Source organism: Parathielavia appendiculata (genome assembly GCF_033297405.1).
Source record: "Parathielavia appendiculata strain CBS 731.68 unplaced genomic scaffold N657scaffold_2, whole genome shotgun sequence".
NCBI lineage: Eukaryota > Fungi > Ascomycota > Sordariomycetes > Sordariales > Chaetomiaceae > Parathielavia > Parathielavia appendiculata.
This window is the reverse complement of record NW_026944221.1, coordinates 166-20936: the sequence shown is the minus strand read 5'-3', so window position 1 is coordinate 20936 and position 20771 is coordinate 166. Positions and strand designations below refer to the sequence as shown.

At 56.4% G+C, this 20771-nt stretch overlaps 7 protein-coding genes across 7 annotated transcripts; 2 read left to right on the top strand and 5 right to left on the bottom strand.

Annotated features, from left to right (window-relative positions):
- Window positions 1–163: 163 nt before the first annotated feature.
- Window positions 164–8364, top strand: N657DRAFT_170818 (uncharacterized protein). The gene is made up of 3 exons (XM_062786074.1): window positions 164–525; window positions 581–1265; window positions 1327–8364. Exons 2-3 carry the CDS (start codon window positions 583–585, stop codon window positions 8072–8074), a joined length of 7431 nt encoding a protein of 2476 aa, XP_062650435.1. The 5' UTR covers window positions 164–525; window positions 581–582; the 3' UTR covers window positions 8075–8364.
- Window positions 8349–9596, bottom strand: N657DRAFT_640523 (ureidoglycolate hydrolase). Its single transcript, XM_062791981.1, has one exon. The coding sequence runs from the start codon at window positions 9542–9544 to the stop codon at window positions 8654–8656; it is 891 nt and encodes a 296-aa protein (XP_062650434.1). The 5' UTR covers window positions 9545–9596; the 3' UTR covers window positions 8349–8653.
- Window positions 9597–10291: 695 nt separating this feature from the next.
- On the bottom strand, window positions 10292–11033 carry N657DRAFT_640521 (uncharacterized protein). The gene has a single exon (XM_062791980.1). The coding sequence runs from the start codon at window positions 10722–10724 to the stop codon at window positions 10566–10568; it is 159 nt and encodes a 52-aa protein (XP_062650433.1). The 5' UTR covers window positions 10725–11033; the 3' UTR covers window positions 10292–10565.
- A 2371-nt stretch (window positions 11034–13404) lies between these two features.
- Window positions 13405–14414, bottom strand: N657DRAFT_630648 (uncharacterized protein; the record flags this gene model as incomplete). Its single annotated transcript, XM_062790990.1, has 4 exons — window positions 13405–13529; window positions 13608–13928; window positions 14008–14265; window positions 14357–14414. The coding sequence occupies 4 exons, from the start codon at window positions 14412–14414 to the stop codon at window positions 13405–13407; spliced, it is 762 nt and encodes a 253-aa protein (XP_062650432.1).
- Window positions 14415–15543: 1129 nt separating this feature from the next.
- On the bottom strand, window positions 15544–16288 carry N657DRAFT_170669 (uncharacterized protein). The gene has a single exon (XM_062786073.1). It carries the CDS (start codon window positions 16168–16170, stop codon window positions 15778–15780), a length of 393 nt encoding a protein of 130 aa, XP_062650431.1. The 5' UTR covers window positions 16171–16288; the 3' UTR covers window positions 15544–15777.
- Window positions 16289–16896: 608 nt separating this feature from the next.
- On the bottom strand, window positions 16897–18327 carry N657DRAFT_677415 (pseudouridine synthase; the record flags this gene model as incomplete). The annotated part of the gene is made up of 1 exon (XM_062795987.1): window positions 16897–18327. One exon carries the CDS (start codon window positions 18325–18327, stop codon window positions 16897–16899), a length of 1431 nt encoding a protein of 476 aa, XP_062650430.1.
- Window positions 18328–18698: 371 nt separating this feature from the next.
- On the top strand, window positions 18699–19701 carry N657DRAFT_640517 (Thioesterase/thiol ester dehydrase-isomerase). The gene is made up of 2 exons (XM_062791979.1): window positions 18699–18847; window positions 18905–19701. Exons 1-2 carry the CDS (start codon window positions 18774–18776, stop codon window positions 19302–19304), a joined length of 474 nt encoding a protein of 157 aa, XP_062650429.1. The 5' UTR covers window positions 18699–18773; the 3' UTR covers window positions 19305–19701.
- The last annotated feature ends 1070 nt before the right edge of the window (window positions 19702–20771 follow it).

Here is a 20771-nt window from a genome sequence, read left to right as displayed (position 1 = left end):
CCAATGGGGCCATCAGCTCTTTATCGCACAGAAGACTTAAAAAGGGCGCCACTTCAACATGCACGGTGCGGACGGAACTACAGCTAGCGCAACGGCCTGGGCAACAGCCAGGACAACGACTAGGCCCCTGAGCCTTAGATCCCCTTAACTCTGTTGTCCACATTGGGTCGGCGCAGTCCTCACACGGTGGACTTGGGTTTCGGCAACCACCAGTATGCCATGCCGACACCACATCATACAATCGTCTGATATTTTTTCAGTTACCCTGCCCAATTCCTCCAGCAATCGCTTTTTTCAAAAGAAGTTATTCCTGCACAACCTGAGAGCACCTCACTGTCACAGGCAAGCAGCATCAAACATCTGCGTCACTCCTGGCTGTCTTTGGTACCCTTAGCCATCGCTCTTTGCTCTATAATACTGTACTTCGGCGACACAAAGCCAGACTGATCAAACAATCTACCCCTTCCTTGGTTGTCTGAGCCTTCAAGACCATCGAGCACCTCGCCCGCCTTCGGGTGTCATCAGGTAAGGATCGCTTGATCGGCTGGTTTGTAGTATGACCCGATTGACATTGACCAAGACATGGCCGCCACCAAGAGATCGTCGTCACGGTCTCGCGCTGCCACTCGCAAGCGCAAGCGCTCGGCAAAGCGGCGCGACTCAACTTCGAGCCAAGGTGGTCATGACCAAGAGCATCTGCCGCCCTCAGCCAAGAGAAAGAGAACCTCCCGTGCAAATCCCTCCGCGGCCTCCTCTGCTGACGCGGACTCCTGCGGCCCCAGTGCCACTGAGCCCATGGATGTCGATGAGACGTTAAATGATGTGTTGTTCGTCGATGAGACTCCCGTTAGTGAGGTTCCTGTCGATGAGAGTACTGCCGGCGAGACGTCCAGTGACATAAGCGACAAGTCCAACAAGAAGACCAAGCAGCGTGCAATCAATACCAATTTGCCGCCTGTCTCCGATCCCCGCGAGATGTTCGTGGAGATGATCAAACGCCTCGACCCGGCTACGCTGAAAGAGTATCCCCTCAAACTGAAGGTGGCGACCATCTGCTCTGGTACTGACGCTCCCATCTTTGCCTTGCATCTCATCCTGGATGCCTTGGAGACGGCGGGGTTCGGGCCTGGCTTTGATTTAAAACATGTTTTCAGCTGCGAGATTGAACCCTACAAGCAAGGCTTCATTCGGCGCAACCTTCCGCCCGGCACCCTCATCTTCCGCGATGTTATCGAGTTGGCCAGCGTGAGCCCCGACGGCAAAGCGTACGTCTTTTCCCAGCATCCGAACCGATGGAACAATCTCGGGCAGCTAACAATGGGCTAGCACGACTGCTGGTGGTTCCAGAGCCGCGATCCCAGCAGCGCACCCGGACATCCTCTTCGCCGGCTGTTCCTGTGTCGATTATTCCAACTTGAATAACAAGAAGCCGGCTGGGAGTGTGCCAGCCCTCGACCATTACCTGAAACCGGACAAGAAGGAGAAGAAGAATGGGTCAAAGAAGAAAGGGTCAAAGAGGAAAGGTGCCGTTGAGACTGACGAAGACCCGCCGTCGCCCGTTAAGCTCGACCAAAGCTTTGTTAATGTCCTCCTCGAGGGCATCCAGGAGCTTCTGGCTCTTGGAAAGGGCGAGTCGGCAACAACCTTCTTTGCCGCCTTGAAGCTGATAGCGGACTTGCGGCCAAAGTTCGTCATTTTGGAGAATGTCGTCAGTGCTCCTTGGGACATGAAGACAAAGCATGCCTTCCCCAAGATTGGGTACGTGGCCCGCGTTAAAAAGGTGGACAGCAAGGAGTACTACTTGCCCCAGACCCGCCAGCGATGCTACTTGGTGGCCGTCGATGCTTCCGAAATTGGCGAGAAAGCGGCAGCTGCAATTACCGACGCGTGGATCCTCCACCTCGACAAGTGCAAGCGTGCGCCCTCGTCCTCAATTTCGGCCTTTCTCCGCCCTGCCGACGACCCGGCCACGCTCCAAGCCCGGGCCGACATGTCAAGGAAGGGCACGACCAATGCCGAGTGGTCTCTTTGCTCACTCCGGCATGCTGACCAGCGCGAGAAGATTGGCCTGCGGCGCGACGACAATCTCTTCAGCAAGAAGGCCATGCGCAACGGCCGGCTCATTTCGGCCAGCTTCCCCGCCCATGCGTGGCCCTCATTCTGGCAGTCCCAAGTCACTCGAGTCATCGACTTGATGGACATTATCTTCGCCAGCGCCCACAAGCAAAAATTCGATTTGGGCTACAAGACCGCCATGGTCGACGTGAGCCAGAACGTCGACCGCAACGCCCTGCTCGTCACGACCAAGACAGGGCTGGCAAGTAAGCTGGGCATTGTCGGCTGCATCACACCGAGCGGGATGCCCGTCGTCACCGACCTGATGCGCCCCATCACCGGAACGGAGACCCTCGCGTTGCAGGGTCTTCCCGTCGATGAACTGGTCATCTCCACCGAGACCCAGGCTCAGCTCCGAGATCTGGCAGGCAACGCCATGACTGTCACCGTCGTCGGCGCCGTGACCCTGGCCCTTCTCCTCGCTGCGTTTAAGAATAATACAGTCGAGAAGTTGCTCGAGCCGCTTGGACCAGAACCGCCCAGTCGCGGTGAGTACCTGGAAATCACACAGGACAAATCTCTGACGACAACTCGCCTGGTTGCTGATGACTTCCCTGTCCTTGAAGAGCTCCTGGCCATCGCAGATGGAATGGTGCGCCGATGCTACTGCTCCACGCGGCCTGGTGAGGTCGTCGTCTGCGATAACTGCGGCATCACGGCCTGCTCCGGCTGTCGTGGAAACCCGGAGCACAATTTCGGCACCAAGAAGCCAATACGCCGCAAATTATCTACTGAGCAGGGCAAGGTCAACCTCAAGAAACTCGTGCCCGCAGTCATCAAGCTGCCCATCCCGGCTGAGGCCGTTCGGCAGGGGCTTGGAAACGTCAATGACAAGGATTACCGCTCCGTCGTCACCTGCATTCTGGAATCGAACAATGACTACTACTTCGACGACATCAAAGTCACCGAGACCGTGACTGTCTGCTACAAGCGCGCCGACAGTATTGCTCGCCTTGTCCTCTCCCCAGAGCCAGGCTCGGTTTCCTACTGGTACATCTACGTGGCACCCTGGCACCCAAATCGCCCTAGACTCTCGGCCACATTCGACTTTGAGCAGCCCATCGCGCGGGGGCAGGTTTCTGCGAGATACTATGATAGCTCTCAGTGGTCTGTGTGGACCCATGGTCGTGTCCGCCTTACACTGCGCTTGGCCAGGAATGAAGCCGGTGCACTGGTTGCTGGCAATCTGGCCTTTGCGGGCGACAGCAATGCTCAGTCTAATCCGACCCTGATGGCCTGGAAGAGGTTTGTCGAGGAGAAGTTGCGCGGGACATACGTCCACCTTCCCGACTGTGGCACGGCAGGAAATGCGCTGCATATCAAGGCGACATCTTGCCCTGCTTCCCCCGTCTTCATGATGTGGGACTCGGCACCCCTCCGCAATGCCGATGAAGACCACTTCGTGTGGACTCAGACTGTGAGGAGAATGGAACCCCATGAGCATCGTGAAACTTTGCTCTGCGCTTCACCGGCGCTTTCCTGGGACCTCAAATCCCCCGAACTGGGATCGGTGGACGCCTTCTGGCCCGGATACTGGTCCAGTCCTGATCCGTATCCGAATGATTCGGAGCCCAAAACGACAGAAGTCGAAGAGAACGCCGCCCAGCTCCGCTGGGGCTCGACCGAGGCCATTCGCACCGCGTATTGCCACAAGGCAGGTCGTGTTGTTAAGCCAATGCCCATCTTTGCCGCCGTCACAGCGCCTTTTCCCAACTTCCCCGTGCCGGCGGCACTGCTCTCCAGGATCGACAGCCTCCAATCCGGCAGCAACATGTTCTACGTCATTCCCCCCGCCCAGTGTGATGCTTTTCTGAAGCTGTTTGCTTTTCTCTCTCGCGAGTTCCGAGGAGCGAGAATGCCACTCAATCTCGCTGATTTTCCACACCTCGAGGGCAAATGGGTCGCAGTTGAACACTGCGAAACGTGTTCTGTGACTCCGCCTCAGATCACCGTCTACACCAAGAAAGACGGGAAGAAGGCGTCGGAGGAAGAGGGAAAGGGCGTAAAGGCCATCATCGAGGACCCGGACGAAGCTGCGCTGTTCGAAAGGCAGTACCAAGACCTTCCCAGGGCGGTGGCAGTTGCTGCCCGTCTCATGCATGACATCGATGGCGCAAGGACAATGGATATCATGCTCATGTTGCAGCCCAAGACCCTCGGGTCTCGAGCGCGCGGATACCTGCTGCAGGCACACCGCGCTCCGGGCCGTGGTTGGCAAGACGTGTGTTCCCAGGCAGAGACATCCTTTAAAGTGGTACTCGACTATGCGCCCTCCTCAGTTACGGAATTTGCACCATTCAGCGACTCCGTCCGCCCCTGCGCTAAGGACCATACGGCTGGCATCAACCCCGACATCAAGTGCGAGTTGCCGTCCCGGGGACCTCCTCGGTTCACCCGCACGGACACCGTCGGAAGGGGAAAGAAGGCGACGAAAAGGAAGGTGGAGCACAAGCTCAGGTCGAGTCAGGAGGAGGCTGTCAAGTGGATGATGCAACGCGAGCGCGCGTCCTTCGACTTCGTTAAGTTCGAAATCGAGGAGGAGGTGGTTGCGCCGCTCAATCTCCGCGTGGTCGGCAAGGCCGAATGGCCGAGTCGCTTTCCATTCAGCTCCCGTGGCGGCGTCATGGCCCACGAGGTCGGCTATGGAAAAACCGTCGTCACGCTCGCCCTGCTGGATTGCATGCGTGGCTTTGACACAGGCCAGTCCATCACTGAGCGCCAGGAGAAAGTTGATGACGCCTGGGCAAAAGAGCTGTCTGAGTCTTTTGAGCATTTAGAGGACGTCGGCCTCAAACCCGAGTCCTTTTTCGTCCATCTATCCGCCACTCTCATCATTGTTCCCAAGCACATCACGACGCAGTGGGAGAAGGAGGCGGAGAACTTCCTCGGGCTGAAATCGCCGCAATTGCTCGTCATCAAGAGCCCCGCTAGCTTTTGCAGGCGAGACATGCTCCAGAGCCTGCAGCAAGCCGAGATCATCATCGTCAGCAGCGCAGCGTTTTCTTCTTCGTTCCTGGAGCAGCTGGTGGGGATTGCTGGAAGCTCCCGTGATGGCCTCGGTGGGAGGACGCTGGAGGCCTGGTACCGCCGCGCGTTGCGCAACTACAGAATTCTGACTGCCTACTTTCTTGCCGGCCGTGCTGCTGGCATCCCTGATCAGAATCTCGTGCAAGAGATGACGGGGAATCTGTTGACAAAGCTGGTCGAGAAGCAGCGAGCTGAGATCGACGCGCTGGTTGAGAAGCAGGTGCCCGAGATCGACCGTAGCTACTACAAGAAGCCCAGGACCAATGCCAAGACAAAGGCCAAGGGCAAGCAGAAAGACGATGAGGATCAAACTGCCGACCAAGAGGCTGAGGCTCAGTCTGCTAATCAGGAGGCCGACAGCGAAACCGCCGTGCAAGAGGCCGACGGTCAAACTGCCGATCAGGAGGCCAAGGGCAAGGGCAAGGGGAAGGGGAAGACAGAGGAAAAGGACACCAATGGATGGCAAGTGAACTGGATCCACGCTTGCAGCTTTTCCCGCGTCATCTGGGACGAATGCTCCTATGACGACATAACCATTGCCCTCTTCGTTGCCAATGCCGTGGCCAACGCCAAGTGGCTGATCTCGGGTACACCCAAGGTCTCCGACCTGGAGCACGTCTGCAACATTGGCTCAGCCTTTGGCGTTCACGTTGCGCGGCCCGAACCACGCATCATGCCCGGTCTGCCCGCGCTGACAAATGGACCCGAGCTGAGTCCGATGTCTCGCAGCGAAGAGTTCCACGTATACTCTTCCGGCGTGAAGTCGGTAACTCTCGCTCTCGAGAGGCACAACATCGCCCAGACGTTTGTTGCTGCATACTTCCGCGCCAACCCCCTCGAAGAGGTCAACATCGAGTCCGAAGAGCATGTCCGGGCCGTCGTCATGTCGGCCGCGGACTTTGTCCGGTACCACATGCTCAACCAGGAGGTCATCAACGCTGGGTACGACTACGCGGCCCTTCCTGCTCATGCCCGCTCTCAAGTGGCGCTGAAGGGCAGCGACTTGACGTGCAGGGGTGGATCCGCCCAGGCCAAGATGATGCTGGGTCTGGTTGCCTGCGGCCTTGGTCAGGGTCGAGGCTCGATGGATGACCTTGAGAAGGAGCTTGCACGCCGAAGCGAGGAGCTTGCCAAGCAGATGAAGTGGCTCTGGGACAAGGCCATGTGGCTTCATCGCTGGATCCGGGATCTCGAGAAGGAGCTCGACAAGAAGTCCAAAGACAACAGGGATATTTCGCCCATTCTAGATACGTTGGCTCGCGTCGAGATCATGTGCGAGTGTCTGATCAAGCCGGTGAAGTCGGCAAGGGAGGGGCATTTCGAGGAGTTTGGCGGCGAGGAAATGTTCCTTCGCGAGATGGCAATTGTGGCCGGCCTCCCAAGTAGCCGTTCGTCAGACGTCGCCTTTCTCCGAAAAATGTGGGAAGCGCACTTTGGGAGAGAATGGGCGGATCACTACCACAAGGACAAGGCGCTGCACACTTGGCTGGATTTTTTCAAGGTTAGCCGATCCAGCACCGTCAAAGATCTGTCCGAGAAGCAGCTCCGCCTCATGGCCAAGGACATTTGCTGGCTCCGGTACAAGATCGACCCCAATGCGGCACCCCTTTCCAATATCCGGTCAGGCTGGGACCTAGCCCGGGCTGTGCTGGTCCCGAGTATCCGAGGTGGTCCACGAAGGCCCATTCCGGAAGGTATCGAGGATTGCATCGCGAACGACAAGCTGATACTGAGCAGCCTCAACGGGAAGGAACTGGGGGATTTCTTCTTGGCATGCATTGCAACGCAGCCGGACATCCCAACCTGGGATAACGCCGCCAAGAAGTCGTTCGACCCCTTCAAAAACACTGACCACGACGGCAAGCCCAAAAAAGCCGCCCTCCTGGACCGAGCCGCGGAGCTGAACCTTAAAACTCCGAACCAGAGCATCGAAAAGCTCAAGGAGATGCTCTGGCGGCACGAGCATGGCCTCAGCACGTCTGACAATTACCGCGATGGCCGAGCCGCGCCTGTCCGGCATCGGGACTTTGAGTCGGCGTTGGGTTGTAGCCATCCCAAGATTGACAAGAAGATGGAGACTGCCAACGAGGAGCTGAAGCGGACGCTGGTGCATCTCGCCAAGACGGTCGAGGATCTGAGAGCGACGGCCCTGGAGGCCAACTTCGTGCGCGACTACGCCGCGCTGGCGAATGCAAAAGATAAGGATTGCTTCGTGGCCAAGAAGGCGTGCCGTGGGTGCCACAAGCTGCTCACGTCGGCGTCCGGGTCATTCCTGGTGGTGGCCTGCGGACACTTCCTGTGCGGCGGATGCAGGACCACCGCGGGCTTCTACTGCCCCGTCAAAGATTGCCCAGCCTTCATCCGCGAGCGGCCGGTTCTTCGCTGCTCGCTGGTGCCGTGGGCCATGAGCAAGGAACAGTTCGCAAAGGCCGAGTGCGTTGCAGACCTGATCAAGAAGGAGATCCCCGGCGACGAATACGTGCTCGTCTTTGCGCAATACGGCCCGCTCATCGACTCCCTGGCGCGTGCCTTCACCAAAGCTACACTCTCCTTCGTCAACCTGGCAGCCGAGAGTGACAACAGGATCGCCGACAAGCTCGAGGCCTTCAAGGACAAGAAAGCCGGACAGATTCTGTTGCTTGACATCGACAGCGAGACCAGCGCGGGTAGCAACCTGACCAATGCCAACCACGTCATCTTTGCGAATCCGTACGTGCATCCCGACGAAGAGCACCGGGCCAGAACGGTGAAGCAGGCCAAGGGCAGGTGCATCCGCACTGGGCAGGAAAAGAAGGTGCATGTGTACCATTTCATGGTCTCGGGGACGATCGAGGAAGAGACGCTGCGCGGTTTGGCTAGGGATAACCCGGCGGTGGAGAACTTCTTTCAGCAGTCGGAGGAGGTTCCGTGGTGGTTGGATGGGAAGGAGTGAGCAGCACTGGGCCGAGGGATGGGGGTTGGGTGTAGGGATGTTAAATGTATCTATTTCGAGCTTGGCGGTGGCGGTACCGAGGAGTGGGATGCCCAGCCACATGAGTCCAAAGCGGGAGGAGTCAACGAGGGGACCAGGACGGTCGTGAGTGTACAGGTCATGTTTCTTGAGCTTGGCGGTGGGGAATTCGAGGGATTGGGAAATGCTGCAAGCAGCAGCTTCAAGCTTGGGATACCTCACCATATGAGTCCAGATCGGAAAGGATCATAGCTGTTCATGCGCTTATCTGCAATTCTCTGGTTTGCTGGTGGCTGTCAATGATAGAAGTCATATCTCGTTTTGCCGAGAGGGCGAATTCGCGTTCAGCAGAGGATGCCATCTCACAGTCCCACAGTCCATGGAGAAAAGCTCAAGCTGAATGTGTGCCCAGGCAGGAATGGGCAAGACAGAGGCTCAGCCAGCATTACCAAGCGGCATCGTATAACACGCGTTCTCTGACAGACGGCGATGGCAGGATATCTCACGTGGCACATTCGGGTCGACGAGGCCACCGGCATGCGGATGAAAACCCACACATGTTTAAAGCTTAGCCATCCTCAAACCCATCGGCACCAGCTTCACTGAAACATGTCGTCTTTCCCCAGGGCCGTCCCCCAACCTTGGCCCCGGCCCTGCGATATCTGTCAACTCCACCTCCTGGCAATCCTCCAGCGCGACGCCATTGGCAAACTGCACCACGACAAAATCCATCGCTTCCGTTCCCTTCTCGCCCAGAGCCACCATGGGCGCATGCCACGTCCCAGCGCCGTAGGTAACGGCCTGCGTGGCGGTTGCCACAAACGCGCGGAGGCGGCGCAGGTCGGGCTTACCGCTACCCGGCAGTGGGCGGAAGTAGCTCGACGAGGGGGGGGAACTGGCTGGGACCGGCAGGGTTGTCTCTTTCTCGTTGCTTGAGGAGGGAGTAGGAGGAGAGAGAGGGAGGCTAGGTGCTACGATGACGAGATAGCGGTTGTTGGGGTTTGCGGTGAAGGGGATAAAGGTTTGGGTTGTGAAGGGGTGGCGTTCGAGTATTGTGACGGGGAAGGCTGATGGGAGGGGCTCCAAGTCGGTGGTTCCGGCCGGGATCGGCGCGGGAGTCTGAATCGGAGCCGTAGCCGGGAGTAGGTCGGGAATGCGGGCGCGGGCGGCACACCTAAAGATGCTCATAATAGCGGCCCCAGGGCGGCGGCTGGGAGCCTGGTCATAGAGGTTTAGTTGGCGCGAGACATGTTGGAATTTGATGGCTGAGCCTTGGTTCGCGGATACCCCGTTGCATGGTAGCGGTTGTGATGACTTTGCGATTGAAGAGGGGTGCACGCCGGGTTGCGGATTTTCAATCACATCCCCAAAGGGAGCAAATGCTTCGCGTGTGAGGCGAGCTGCGTGTATTACAATGTCCCGATTGGCAGGTCTTGTATCGGATGGCTGCATTTCGGAAGTATGTTGAAGCCGATGAGAGATTACGAGCAAGAGAAGGAAGAAGTGTAATCCGTATTTGGAGGTGGTGGATCCTTTGCCTGAAACGGGGTTCCTTACGATTTCGGTGAATGTATTTCCGTACTCCGTACAGAGGACACCATCCAATTCACAACCAGCTCTTCGGAAGGCACGCATCATTTAAATCTCGAGGAAAGCATCCATGAAAGAATATCGAGCTGTGATCTCTTTAAATGATACAATCCCAGTTCCCAGGATTTTGTCCCCCGGACATCACCCGCAACGGACTGCAATAAGCCGGCGCAACCCGACCTCCAGTGATGAGGCCCTGGCCCAAGACAGGACATGCTGCTTCCGCCTCCATCCACATTCGCCTGTGATCGCCATCGAAGGGCAAGCAGTTGCACTGGACGGTGAGGTCCAGTGTCGGTGATGTCGATGAGGGAAGGAACGTCCTCTTACAGTGGAAGGCACGAAGTCCTATAACTCCACCCCCCACCCCCTCGTTTCCTGTCCTCCACCAATCTCTTTCACCTTCCCGAAAGTCCAACACCGCGGGTTAGACTCCTGCACCATGAGATACCCTTGTGATGAGCGCCGTGCCCTCGAATTGTCTCAGAGACACGGGATGGCCTTCCTCGCCCATCCGCCGGGTGGTACCGGGAACGGATACAGAGGATGCCATCGTCAGGTCTGTACCGAAGGATAGATTGTCTGTACTTGTATTGACTTTCTAGCATCGTTCTCCTTACCGTATAAGGTAGGTATCCAAAGCACAGAAATGGGGGACGCAGGATTCGGCGCCGGCCGGCTCGCAGTGAAGGGACGGACAGACCCATTCGCTATCGGGTTGCACACTGAGCCCTCTTCTTCCTTGACGCCTTCCAGCCGTATCCCATGACCGTAGCCTTCACACAGAGCTCGCCAGAGCATTGCATGCCGCAACCCCACTGGGTGCCCAAAGAGGCTGAGCGCCAGCCCTTAGGAGGAGCAGCACACGATGGGTCCTGCGGTCCTAATCAAACTGCTCACGCTCTGCCCAATTCCATGCACGGTCCGTAGTACGCTGGGGCGGGTTCGACTTCAGAACGGCATCGCGCATTGAAGGACCAGGAACAGGCGGTGCGTCAAGATCCAACCCTGTGTCTTCGCTCGCCAGGAGTCTGAAAGCCATGAGCACCGGTTTCGCCCTAACTCCAATCCCATCTCCGAACGCGAGGCCGAAGTCTGCGTTCTAAGTCAGCGGGGAATGTCGCGAGAATAGCCACAGATTTCTCAAGACACAGCTCCTCGAGGCACAACCATACGTCAAGATAGCCGCCAGGAGAGCAGGGCGGAGACGAAATTCGGGGTAGCATGGAAAAGCGCTTGAAGAAGTCGATATTGAGGAAACAGGAGAGAGACCGAGATAACTTCCTGCCAGATCCGACAGCACACCTCCCAAGATAGGCCGATCCGTTTTATGTTGTTATTAGAAGAAACTACACACCCTGAGTGTGACATGGATAAAAAGGAACAAGAAAATCACATACAACACCGGGGATTCGCTGGTCGTCACCGACCCAACTACTGATCCGGCCCTTGGTAGGTTATCTAGGGGAGAGCGGACGGGATCCCGAGTTTGCTACCAGGTATGGTCGTATGTACTAGGGCTTTTCTAGCATCAGATTATGAGCAAGAATCAGAATACTCTGACTTTGTGTTGTGTTTGGAGATTGTGCAACCTCCACTTGTCAACACAACCCCAGGTTCAGCGCCCCAAGAGCAACGTGACTCTGCATTACAAATCACAAAGAGCACCCTCATCTGCTAGTCATATAATACTGAAAATTCGGGTGCACATTATCCGTCCTAAAAAGCACTACGGCATTGACGCCCCCGAAGGCGGGCTCGGTTTGCTTAGGCCTCGTCAACCAGGGTTCCAAGAACCGCGTGGCTGCCCTCAAGCTGTCGGTCTCGCGCTTGCCGCACACTGGCGACCAGGTACGTCATCCGCCATGGACCGTTTCGACACGGTGGATTCGAAGAGAATATGGGGCAGACCCCTCGGGCGCCCTTGTGGAGTTCATTCCGGTAGCGATGTCTCAACGGTGCATGCGTTACCGCTTGGCCGTGATCGACCTAAGCGCCTTCACAAGCGCGCCCACTCACATGCACGACACCATTCGACACAAACCCACAGCCCGCCCAGCGGCCGTCGGGGAATTCGAGACAGCCAACTACGGTGTGGCCACACGGGGCGTTGATGCGGTCTCTAAAGGAAGGCCGATGCGGCGAGCAGTAGGGTCCTGGATGATGGCACACAAGGGACCTCTGTCCTTGCCACGGGATGTCGAGCGCCTCGCCGCATCTTTTCCACCCCACAGCAAGCCGGAGCGCGAGGGGCGAAATGCGCACGGGAACTGGTGAGCGCCGCAGCCAAGGCGACACAACGGAGCTGCCGTCCCGGGGCTGATAATGTTGCCGCCGTCATTATCTCGTTTGTCATCTATGGATATTTTCGAAAACCCGCCTGTGACGATGGAGTGAAGCACACGCTCTGCCGGCCGGTTTGTCGTCTATTTCAATGTGATAGTGACCAAGGTGTGTACGACCTCCTGTGACACAGTAACGAGCAGCCCAACGCGTAACTAAAGAGCCAGCCCTTTTAAATCATAGGCCGGTTGCACATGATGGAAAAGCAACTAGGACGTGTGGATTTTCCTCTCCTAATTCCTACAACAAGTGCTGCTTCTTCATTGTGTGCCTCCTGGTCTGGTTCGACATCGGCTGTTATACGTAACCGGGTATAAGTACTGATTGCTGTTGCATGGTTGTAACGCTATTTGTAGCCGAGAAAGCTTGAAAAGACGTCGGGCGGCATCTACCACACTTGATGCATCAACACAATGCAATGTAAAACAGCTAGAGGGAGTTCCCGACGAACCCCTCACTGCAGGATATTTGCAAGAAGTCGGACAAGCTCCTGGTCATCCTTCTGATCCTCGGCCTCGAGACAATGGGACTGTGGTAGGTCATCCAGCCAGGCAGCGTGGTGATTGGTCGCGGAGCTAAGAGACCAGCAACCCACTCCAAAATGAGAATTGTAAGCTGCCGCTGCGCCTCCCTGGTCTCGGCATTCTTTGTGATCGACGCCCAGGCCATGCCGGGCCATCTCGTGTTCTTGACTGGCTGCCCTCTGTGGCATCACGGTGTTGGTATTACCTTTGCAAGCAAGTGATACACCAGATCAGTAAGATTGAGAAGAAGCCATGCTACGACGCAATCTGCAGAGACCCTCGAAGAGCACCTTGACATGGTCTTGGCTAAAGAATTTGAATGCCCTCCCCAAATTTTGCTGGGTGGATTTGCCCGGCGACATCAGTGTAAACGTATGCAAGGTGTTTCGGTTGTAAGACATAGCGACCAAACCCAGTTTTCCCTTCCACCTCTCGCTAGCAGAAAGACACTGAATCGCCCATCGTATTCCATTCGTCCCTGAATGCTCCCGCATCTCATCCCACGACGCGAAACCTTAGGCGGCACAACGTTGCCTAACCCTGAACGAAGGACCAAGTAACGCCGCAGGTAATAGTCCAATGACCCCGAACATCCGGAGAATGCCAACGCTATCCATCTAAAGATAACCTGGACGCCAACCCAAAATGTATTCCGACCGCAGGACCAGCTGTGTCGCCAACACATCGAGACACTCGCCCGACCATCTTGGCCAACCGCAAGTCGAGCCATTTCCTAACCCCTCTCCCCTGCCGAATGGACGCCAAAGACAGCCCACACTGCATAGGACTCTGAAACCGTCAAAGCATCTCGGCCCCTATTGCCCTTGAATCCCCTCGTTGTTCGCTGTCACATGATCAAATGGCTGTGGCCTGCGAGTAGTAATTGCTTGCCGGGTAAACCGGCCAGGGCGATTCCTGTAGATACGCCGGCGAGGATTGCTGCACACTGTGGCTGGGATAGCTATTGTTTGACGATGACCCTGATAAATGCGGCGCCATGTTCAGCATGCCGCGCTATCCAGCGCAAGAAGGGAGAGAGAGAGAGAGAGAACCCATACCTGCGTCAGCGTCTCGATACTCTGCCTTGACCGAGCCCAGACTGGGCGCTGAGCTAGTGCTCGCCATAGCTGCTGGCCCCTCTGCCAGAGGCACGCTCGTATGCACGTAGGCTGGCGTATGCGTGTAATCCTCCCCGGGCCCGGAAGCGCCTGGGCTGGACTCCACCGACTTCACGACAACGGCGGACGGGACCGGCACCACGCTGCTCGGCCAGTGGTCGTACGGGTTCGCTGCTCCTGCGAGATACGGTGACCCAAAGCTTTGCGGTACGTTGTAGTCACCCGCGTGCCTACACCGGGGCAGCTCATTCGCATCGTAACCTGTACGGCGGCGGGCACCTGAGTAAGCAACGGCGGAGCCATCTTCGCAAGCAAGCAGGGCAGGGCCGAAAGGACATACAAGAGGGAGGGAAAGATCGCCCTGTGCGTTGGGAGAGCGCCTTCTCCAAGAACCGCACCCTGTCCTCCAGTTCGTGGTTCCGCCGCACCAACTGATTCACCATATCGACCCGCTCCAGGTTTCTGAGGCACTCCACCTCGTGCTGCAGCTTCTCGATCAGCTCCTTGTTGCGCCGCCGGATATTTTGCTGCGCTATCCGGTCATTCTCCCGTTTCTTGTTCCGTTGCTCCTCCGACAGGTTGCTAACACGCCTCGCGCCTGACCACGGGTGACATCACAATTAGAAACTGGCTGGATCTTAGGGGGCGCCGGTCACGACAGTACCGGTGCCAAGGTGCGGCCGACTCACCTTTCCCTTTCCCCTTGGAGAGCTTATGCGACTCTACATGCGCAGGTTGCGGTGACATGTTCGGAACTGACTTGCGGTGTTGCTCTGTTGCAGGAGCCACAGGGGCTCTCTCGTGTAGTGGAGGCCTCGAAGCGCTTACGTGCTGACAGACGTAGGCAAGCGCGTACAGCAGTTTAAACGCACGGCGAGAATGAAGCGGTTGGGTTGACTATTGAGACACCACGTGCTAGGGAGGGCTTCCAGATTGATGGTATAGATATAATGACGAAGCCCGGTATTCACCTCGCGAGAGGCGACGGACCATTCCGGGAACGCCCTCTGCTCACCCACCTAATAAACCCTCAGCACACACCCAACCGGGACGTCAGCTAAGGGCTGGCCCCAAAGGTGGAGCACGCAGAATCTTGAAGGAGCAGAAGGCTGGTGGCCGTTGCGGCCTCCACACATCGTCTTCAGGGTGCATCCCAGACAAGCGATGCCGACCGCGCTTCTGGGCAGGCCACACCCGGAATGCCGGAAGGCGATCGATCACAGTCTAAGCCAAGGCGCGAGGCGAGTCAAGTGGAGGGGAGGAACACCGCGAAGCGATGATTGCCTTGTCGGATACAGTCGAACATCTTGACTCTCCCTGCTGCGCCGCTCCCTTTGTTATGTCTTCACTCCCCATACTCGGTCGGACATCAATCATTGCTGGATGTCATGCTCGGATTGGGCGGCAGTTGCGATGACATGCTGCGTTAGTGCGTAGATCGTGTGGGACCCCGTTGCCAAGGAGCAGAAAAAAGACGCCAGTGGGAGATCCATATCGCCGAGCAGATCCGGCCTCATGGAGAGCCCCGCCCTGGCTAGCAGTTGCGCGCTGAATGCCCCATTATCCACTGGCAAGCCGGAACGGCACCCTTCGACGGCGTGCTGGTGTTGATGTTTCCGGCACATCGACTCTAATCCAAGCATGTCGATCACTCTATCGAGAGGCAGCCTAGCTGTGGGTTACGGGGTGCCCTCTATTCTTCCCCTCAACCGGTGAGGTCTAGCAGTAGGTATCTTGAGCATTGCGTGATCCAAGACGTGTGGTATCCCACACACCGAAGTTCTGCCATGGAGACAGCATTCTGGGAAACGTCTCCAGTTTGAAGAAGCGTCTCCAGTTTTGAAACAGCACTTCTCCAGATGGGCAACGCCTCCGCCACGGTGCGGGGAGGGGATCCCGGCCCCGCCACCGTCAAGTGAGTGCGAAGACCCCGGAAATGTCCGATAGCAACGAAGAAGGGACTCGGTAAAGCTCGAACACGGCTAAAAATGGGACAACGAATTGGGCGGAATCGAAGGGAACTAAAGACAGTGAAGAAAAGAGCCAACCAACTGATGGATTGGCTGAAATTGGCCGGCCCGGTTGGATGTAAGAACCATGGAGCAGATACTCAATGGGTCTTCAGCTGAAGTGTTGAGATTCCTGGTTCACTGCTCGTTCCACAATAGCCTGTGCCGGCATTGAGCATACAATCCGACCCTGGTTTGTTTGTTAGCGTGGCACATGGCGGCCCAGTGAGAAAACGGAAGGGTAAATAAAAGAAGGGAAGAAAAGTCAGAAAACTAAAAACGGAAGGGAATATACAGGAGGAAAAGTGAGTAATAGAAAGAAGTATGAAAGGTCCAGAAAAATAAGAAAAAGAAAAAGGAAGAAAAAATAAAATGAAGAGGAAGAGAAGACGGCGAATACCACAGTTTGTCTTTGTTTCCTTCACAACATCCGCGCTAACAAACAAACCAGGGTCTAATTGTGCATACCTCTTCCGATATTCGAAACCAGGCATGCTCCTGACGCATGTGTTCTTCTAACACGTTGTCCCATCTCTCTGTATCCCGCGGGCGCTCACTTCCCATCCTGAAAATGCAACACCAATTGATGGATGCTTTGAGATGGCGTTGAAGGTCGTTTCCATTGCAAGTTGTCTCTTCCCGAGTCTGCCGAAGAGAATTTCGTATTACAGTTTGGCGACATCGAGACAGAGAAAAGCAGGAATGACGGGTTACTACCCCATGCTCCAGGATGCCCGAATGTCATCTTCGTAAGCAGGGGCAAAGATATTCGCAGGCGGGTGGCCCAATCTTCCAGCCGACTCGTACGGTTCGACCGAGGCACAATAGCCATCTTCCGAGCAGACGCCGAAGGAAGGTGGGCAGGGCCACAAAGCGCGTAGCAGAGGGGCTGCAACGTGGAATGGGAAGGTTAGCAATCAAGGAGCCACCAGGTGATCTGACATCGCTGTCGCACCGGAAACCGAAGCGTAAAGAAACCCCATGGAGTTGGGCGACAAAGCTGAGAAACAAAGCTGATGAGATTGACACTGACAGGGGAATAAACATGACCTACGAATTGGTGAGCACGTCTCTCAACGCGGGCGGGAAGCCTGTGTAGATGCCGAGCTGATCCTCAGTTCTTTGTGTCCCACCCATCGAGCATGACGACGCAGCACGAGCTTGAGCATTACCCACCGATAGCGACAGCGGGGAACGGGCCAGCTTGACCCGTCCGAACCTTACTCGATACTGCCGGCGACTCCAGCTGCGCCCACCAGATCCTCCATACTGCCAACCTGCGTGGGACCGCTAGTCCCCTCTGGCGGCAGGGCCCAGCGCGGCAAAGGGCTGACGTAGCTCCAGGCACCCTCGGCATCCTCGTACTGCAGACTGTGAAGCCAGAGAGAGAGCTCCTGATCTCCCGGGTCGGTATACAACGGGGTGCTGCAGACGGCACAGACTTCGCCCGACATCTTTTCCGCCTTCTTCTTGTAGTAGTCATCCACCATCTCGTCGTAGTATGCCACCGCATCCGCGACTTGGTCCTTGCCCATCCGGGAGAGGCGAGTGATGATGTCTTCGTCAGTGTTCTGCTTGGCCTCGGCGTCGTTGCAGCCAAGATCGAAGCCCCATACCTTTTGGTTGGCATAGATGGGATCATTTTGGATCGGATGGCCCAGGAACTGTAGGTGAACCCTCAACTGATGAGTTCTGCCCGTCACAGGCAGGCACCGGACGATGGAGTATCCCTCGTCTGTCTTGCGGTTACCGGCGGGTTGAGAGGATGATGTTCCGCCCCGCTCCGCAGCCTCCGCTTGGCCGGTCAGCTCATCGGCACTCCGACCCGCGTTCGAGCTCGAGCCGGAAGGGGGGGGGTAATAAGCCAGGCGCTTGAAGACGGTCCTAGCGGGCTTGCCATTGGCCCGCACCCTGTTCAGGCCGAGTTTGGGGGAGATTTGGAGAATCGGCTGATCGCACACGACCTCTCCGTCAGGGAACCTGCCAATGACGCGGGCGATGTACTCCTTGCGGACGCTTCGCTGGAAGATCTGGGCGCCCAACTGTTCGGCAGCCTTGGCATGCTTCGCGATGAACATGATACCGCTCGTGAGCCTGTCGAGCCTGTTGCAAGGCCGCGGGGAAAAGGCTGGACCCCTCTCTGCTTTCATAATTTCGACGACCGAGTTGTAGTTGTATCGCCCAGCCGGATGAACGGGCACGCCCGAGGGCTTATTGATGACGACCATGTCATCGTCTTCGTGGATGATGCCGATGGGTTCGGCCGTGACGGGCGGCTCGTGGCGATGCGTGGTATGAGATACAAGGTCGCCGTTTTTCAAGATGTGATTTGGACCGACTGTTTTGCCATTGACGGCGACCTGGCCAGACTCCATGGCGGCGCGATAGTACTCGAGAGGTCTATCGCGGAACTCGCTTTCGAAAACATCGACCAGCTTCCGGCCTCGCCATCGTTCTTTGCACCACGTGTTGTATGTGTAGAAGTAAGGCGAGACGCGGCGCAACCCGTCCTCGAAATAATACGGTCGCGGCCAAGGCTCCGAGGGTGCTGGTAGCGGGAGGGGAGGTTGAGTGTCCGAGGGGGCTAGACCATCTGCCGTGTGATTTCGCGACGTGGCCGACGCAGTGAGACGGCTAACGGATACCGCCATCGCGCGGCACGACGCCACAAGCGCTAAGATTGAACTGTGTGCAGCCAGCGTCAGCGAAGACCAACAAGCTAATCCGTCGTGTTCGCGAATTGCCAGACTGCAGGTCTAGGATAGAGTGTGGTACGCAGTACTGCCGAGCTCATTTCGGATTCTGTCTGGCGATCATGCTCTAGCGCAAAAATTGGGCGGTGAATCCGGGCAATAAATTGTTGGCTGTGTCCGGTTGCCAGGCTGGGCACACCTGACCGATGACAGCCGAGCCTCGGCTTCCCGAGGGCCATCTGGTGTCACGCTCAACCCCCAATACGTGGCATGCAAGAGGGACGACGTTCGCTTTTCGAGTTTCACCTCCCAATGCCACTCAAGTCATGTTCATTAGAGGGCTAGCTTGCTAAATTCATCTGATTTTTTCCAGCACCCATCGGCGCCTTGCTGAAGCCGGGCAAATGGCGGACCTCAACCATCTCAAACGCCGGACAAGGGCGGATTACCCCTACATTCTCGAGTACCGGACCCGATGGTAAGTCGGGTGAAACAAGGTCAATAGCAGAGTTGGAAACCTAATGAGCTAGGTCAGGACCGACAACGACATGTACGACCATATGAACAACTCCATTTACAATTTCCTCTACGACTCCGTCATCAACACGTATCTAATCGAGCACTGCGGTCTCCATCCCCCAACTTCACCACAGTACGGCATGGTTGTTCACTCCCACAACGACTATTTTGCCTCCATCTCGTTCCCCGCCTGTGCAGAGCTTGCTCTTCGCGTCAATCGCATTGGCAATTCGAGCGTCACCTACGAGATAGCTCTCTTCGAGAAAGGCCAGGATGCCGTCAGATCCGTGGGCGAGTTCGTCCAGGTCTTTGTGGACCGCGACACTGCGAGGCCAAGTGCTAAGGGCATGAATCACGAGCTGCGCCGAGGGCTGGAACGCATACTTGTTGCTCAGAACCGTCAAAGTAAGATTTAAACAGTGCTACTGAGAACTCCTGCTTGGTTACTCGCCGTGGGTTCCAAAGGTGGCCCGGTGAGCCAGTAAAGCAACGGACTCATTGAGTGAGGGCGGCCACAGTTGATTGGGAGTGCAAGGAATCAAGAATACTACTCCCAAACCCTCCATTTTCATGAGACCACTCATACAACCCTCCAACAACCGGATGTGCAAACAAACACCTTGGTGCGCTCTCCGCTATCATGGGGATAGTGTTAAAATGGAATCACTAGGATAGTCAGGACTTTAGACGAAAAAATCACATACAACACCAGGAATTCGCTGGTCGTCACCGACCCAACTACTAATCTGGCCCTTGGTAGCTTATCAAGGGGAGATCGAACGGGATCCCGAGTTTTCTACCAGGTATGATCGTATGTAATAGCTCTGGTTGGATCCTACAATTATGTACTTTCCGTAAATGACAGGCGACCCAGCCACAGTTCTGATCATTGCCAGGTTCACCGTCTCACGGGTGGTGACAGGCAATACTAGGTAATCTGGTAGTATTGCTAAGATCGCACAAGGAACCAGAACTCTGTGGGCTGTGCGCAGCCGTGGAAAATCCTGGGGCAAGGTGGGGCTGCGCACGAACCAAGAGTGGGTGAGCGCAAGACCCACTGTAGTGGGGCTCCCACTAGACTGACGGGTCCGTGTCGCTTAGATAAACACAACGATTATCTAAGCACCCAAAAATGCATCTAACGCGCCACCACCCCACGCGCGCAACACCCATGCGAAGCGCGGACGCGACCGCAGACACTATCGCCATGGCCGCCTTCCCAGACGACTGCCTCCCTCCCGAATCCTACTTCGAGTCGCGTGAGGCCTTATGCGAGTCAATCAACTCGTGGGCTAAGCCAAGAGGCTATGCTTTTACCACTCAAAGGTCAACAAAGGAGAAGAATGGTACTACGACAGTTATCTATGCATGCGATCGATCACGCAACCCTCCTGATAGCTTGCTGGAGCGTCAGAGAAGAACAACAACTCGAAAGACGAATTCGTGTTCTCGGAGGCTGAGAAGGGGAAGGAGTTCTACAAGTCTTGGCACTCGATCATCAACTCGCCTACCGAGAAAAAATATACCAAACGCCTTGGGAGCAACGCAAGTTACTCGCAAGGAGGGACCCCCCTCCATCTTCTACTTGTACAGGCACTTTCTCTCGAGTCTATGGGCTCCCATGCTTACACGTCTTAGTGTTGGAAGACCAACAGCCACGATTCCACGGTGATCACACAAATGATGGGAGCTTACAACAGTGGGTTTGAGATACTCGGAGCATCCCAGATGTTCTTGATTGAAGGTTGTTCTTCTCTCACGTCTCCAGCGAAGGGGGAATCGCCCTGACCTCGTTGCCCAGCGCCCGGGTTACCCCTCACGTTGCCTGACGCTCCGTTGGGCAGCCATGCATCCAACAGCAGGGCACTTGCAGCTGAGCGTCC

Excerpts from the sequence above, each read along its gene's own strand:
- N657DRAFT_170818 (XM_062786074.1), top strand. The coding sequence starts at position 583 with ATGGCCGCCACCAAGAGATCGTCGTCACGGTCTCGCGCTGCCACTCGC. Across the intron at positions 1,266-1,326 it reads GTGAGCCCCGACGGCAAAGC|CACGACTGCTGGTGGTTCCA; the intron begins GTACGTCTTTTC and ends ACAATGGGCTAG.
- N657DRAFT_640523 (XM_062791981.1), bottom strand. The coding sequence starts at position 9,544 with ATGCAGCCATCCGATACAAGACCTGCCAATCGGGACATTGTAATACAC.
- N657DRAFT_640521 (XM_062791980.1), bottom strand. The coding sequence starts at position 10,724 with ATGGCTTTCAGACTCCTGGCGAGCGAAGACACAGGGTTGGATCTTGAC.
- N657DRAFT_170669 (XM_062786073.1), bottom strand. The coding sequence starts at position 16,170 with ATGCCTGGTTTCGAATATCGGAAGAGGTATGCACAATTAGACCCTGGT.
- N657DRAFT_640517 (XM_062791979.1), top strand. The coding sequence starts at position 18,774 with ATGGCGGACCTCAACCATCTCAAACGCCGGACAAGGGCGGATTACCCC. Across the intron at positions 18,848-18,904 it reads CTCGAGTACCGGACCCGATG|GACCGACAACGACATGTACG; the intron begins GTAAGTCGGGTG and ends GAGCTAGGTCAG.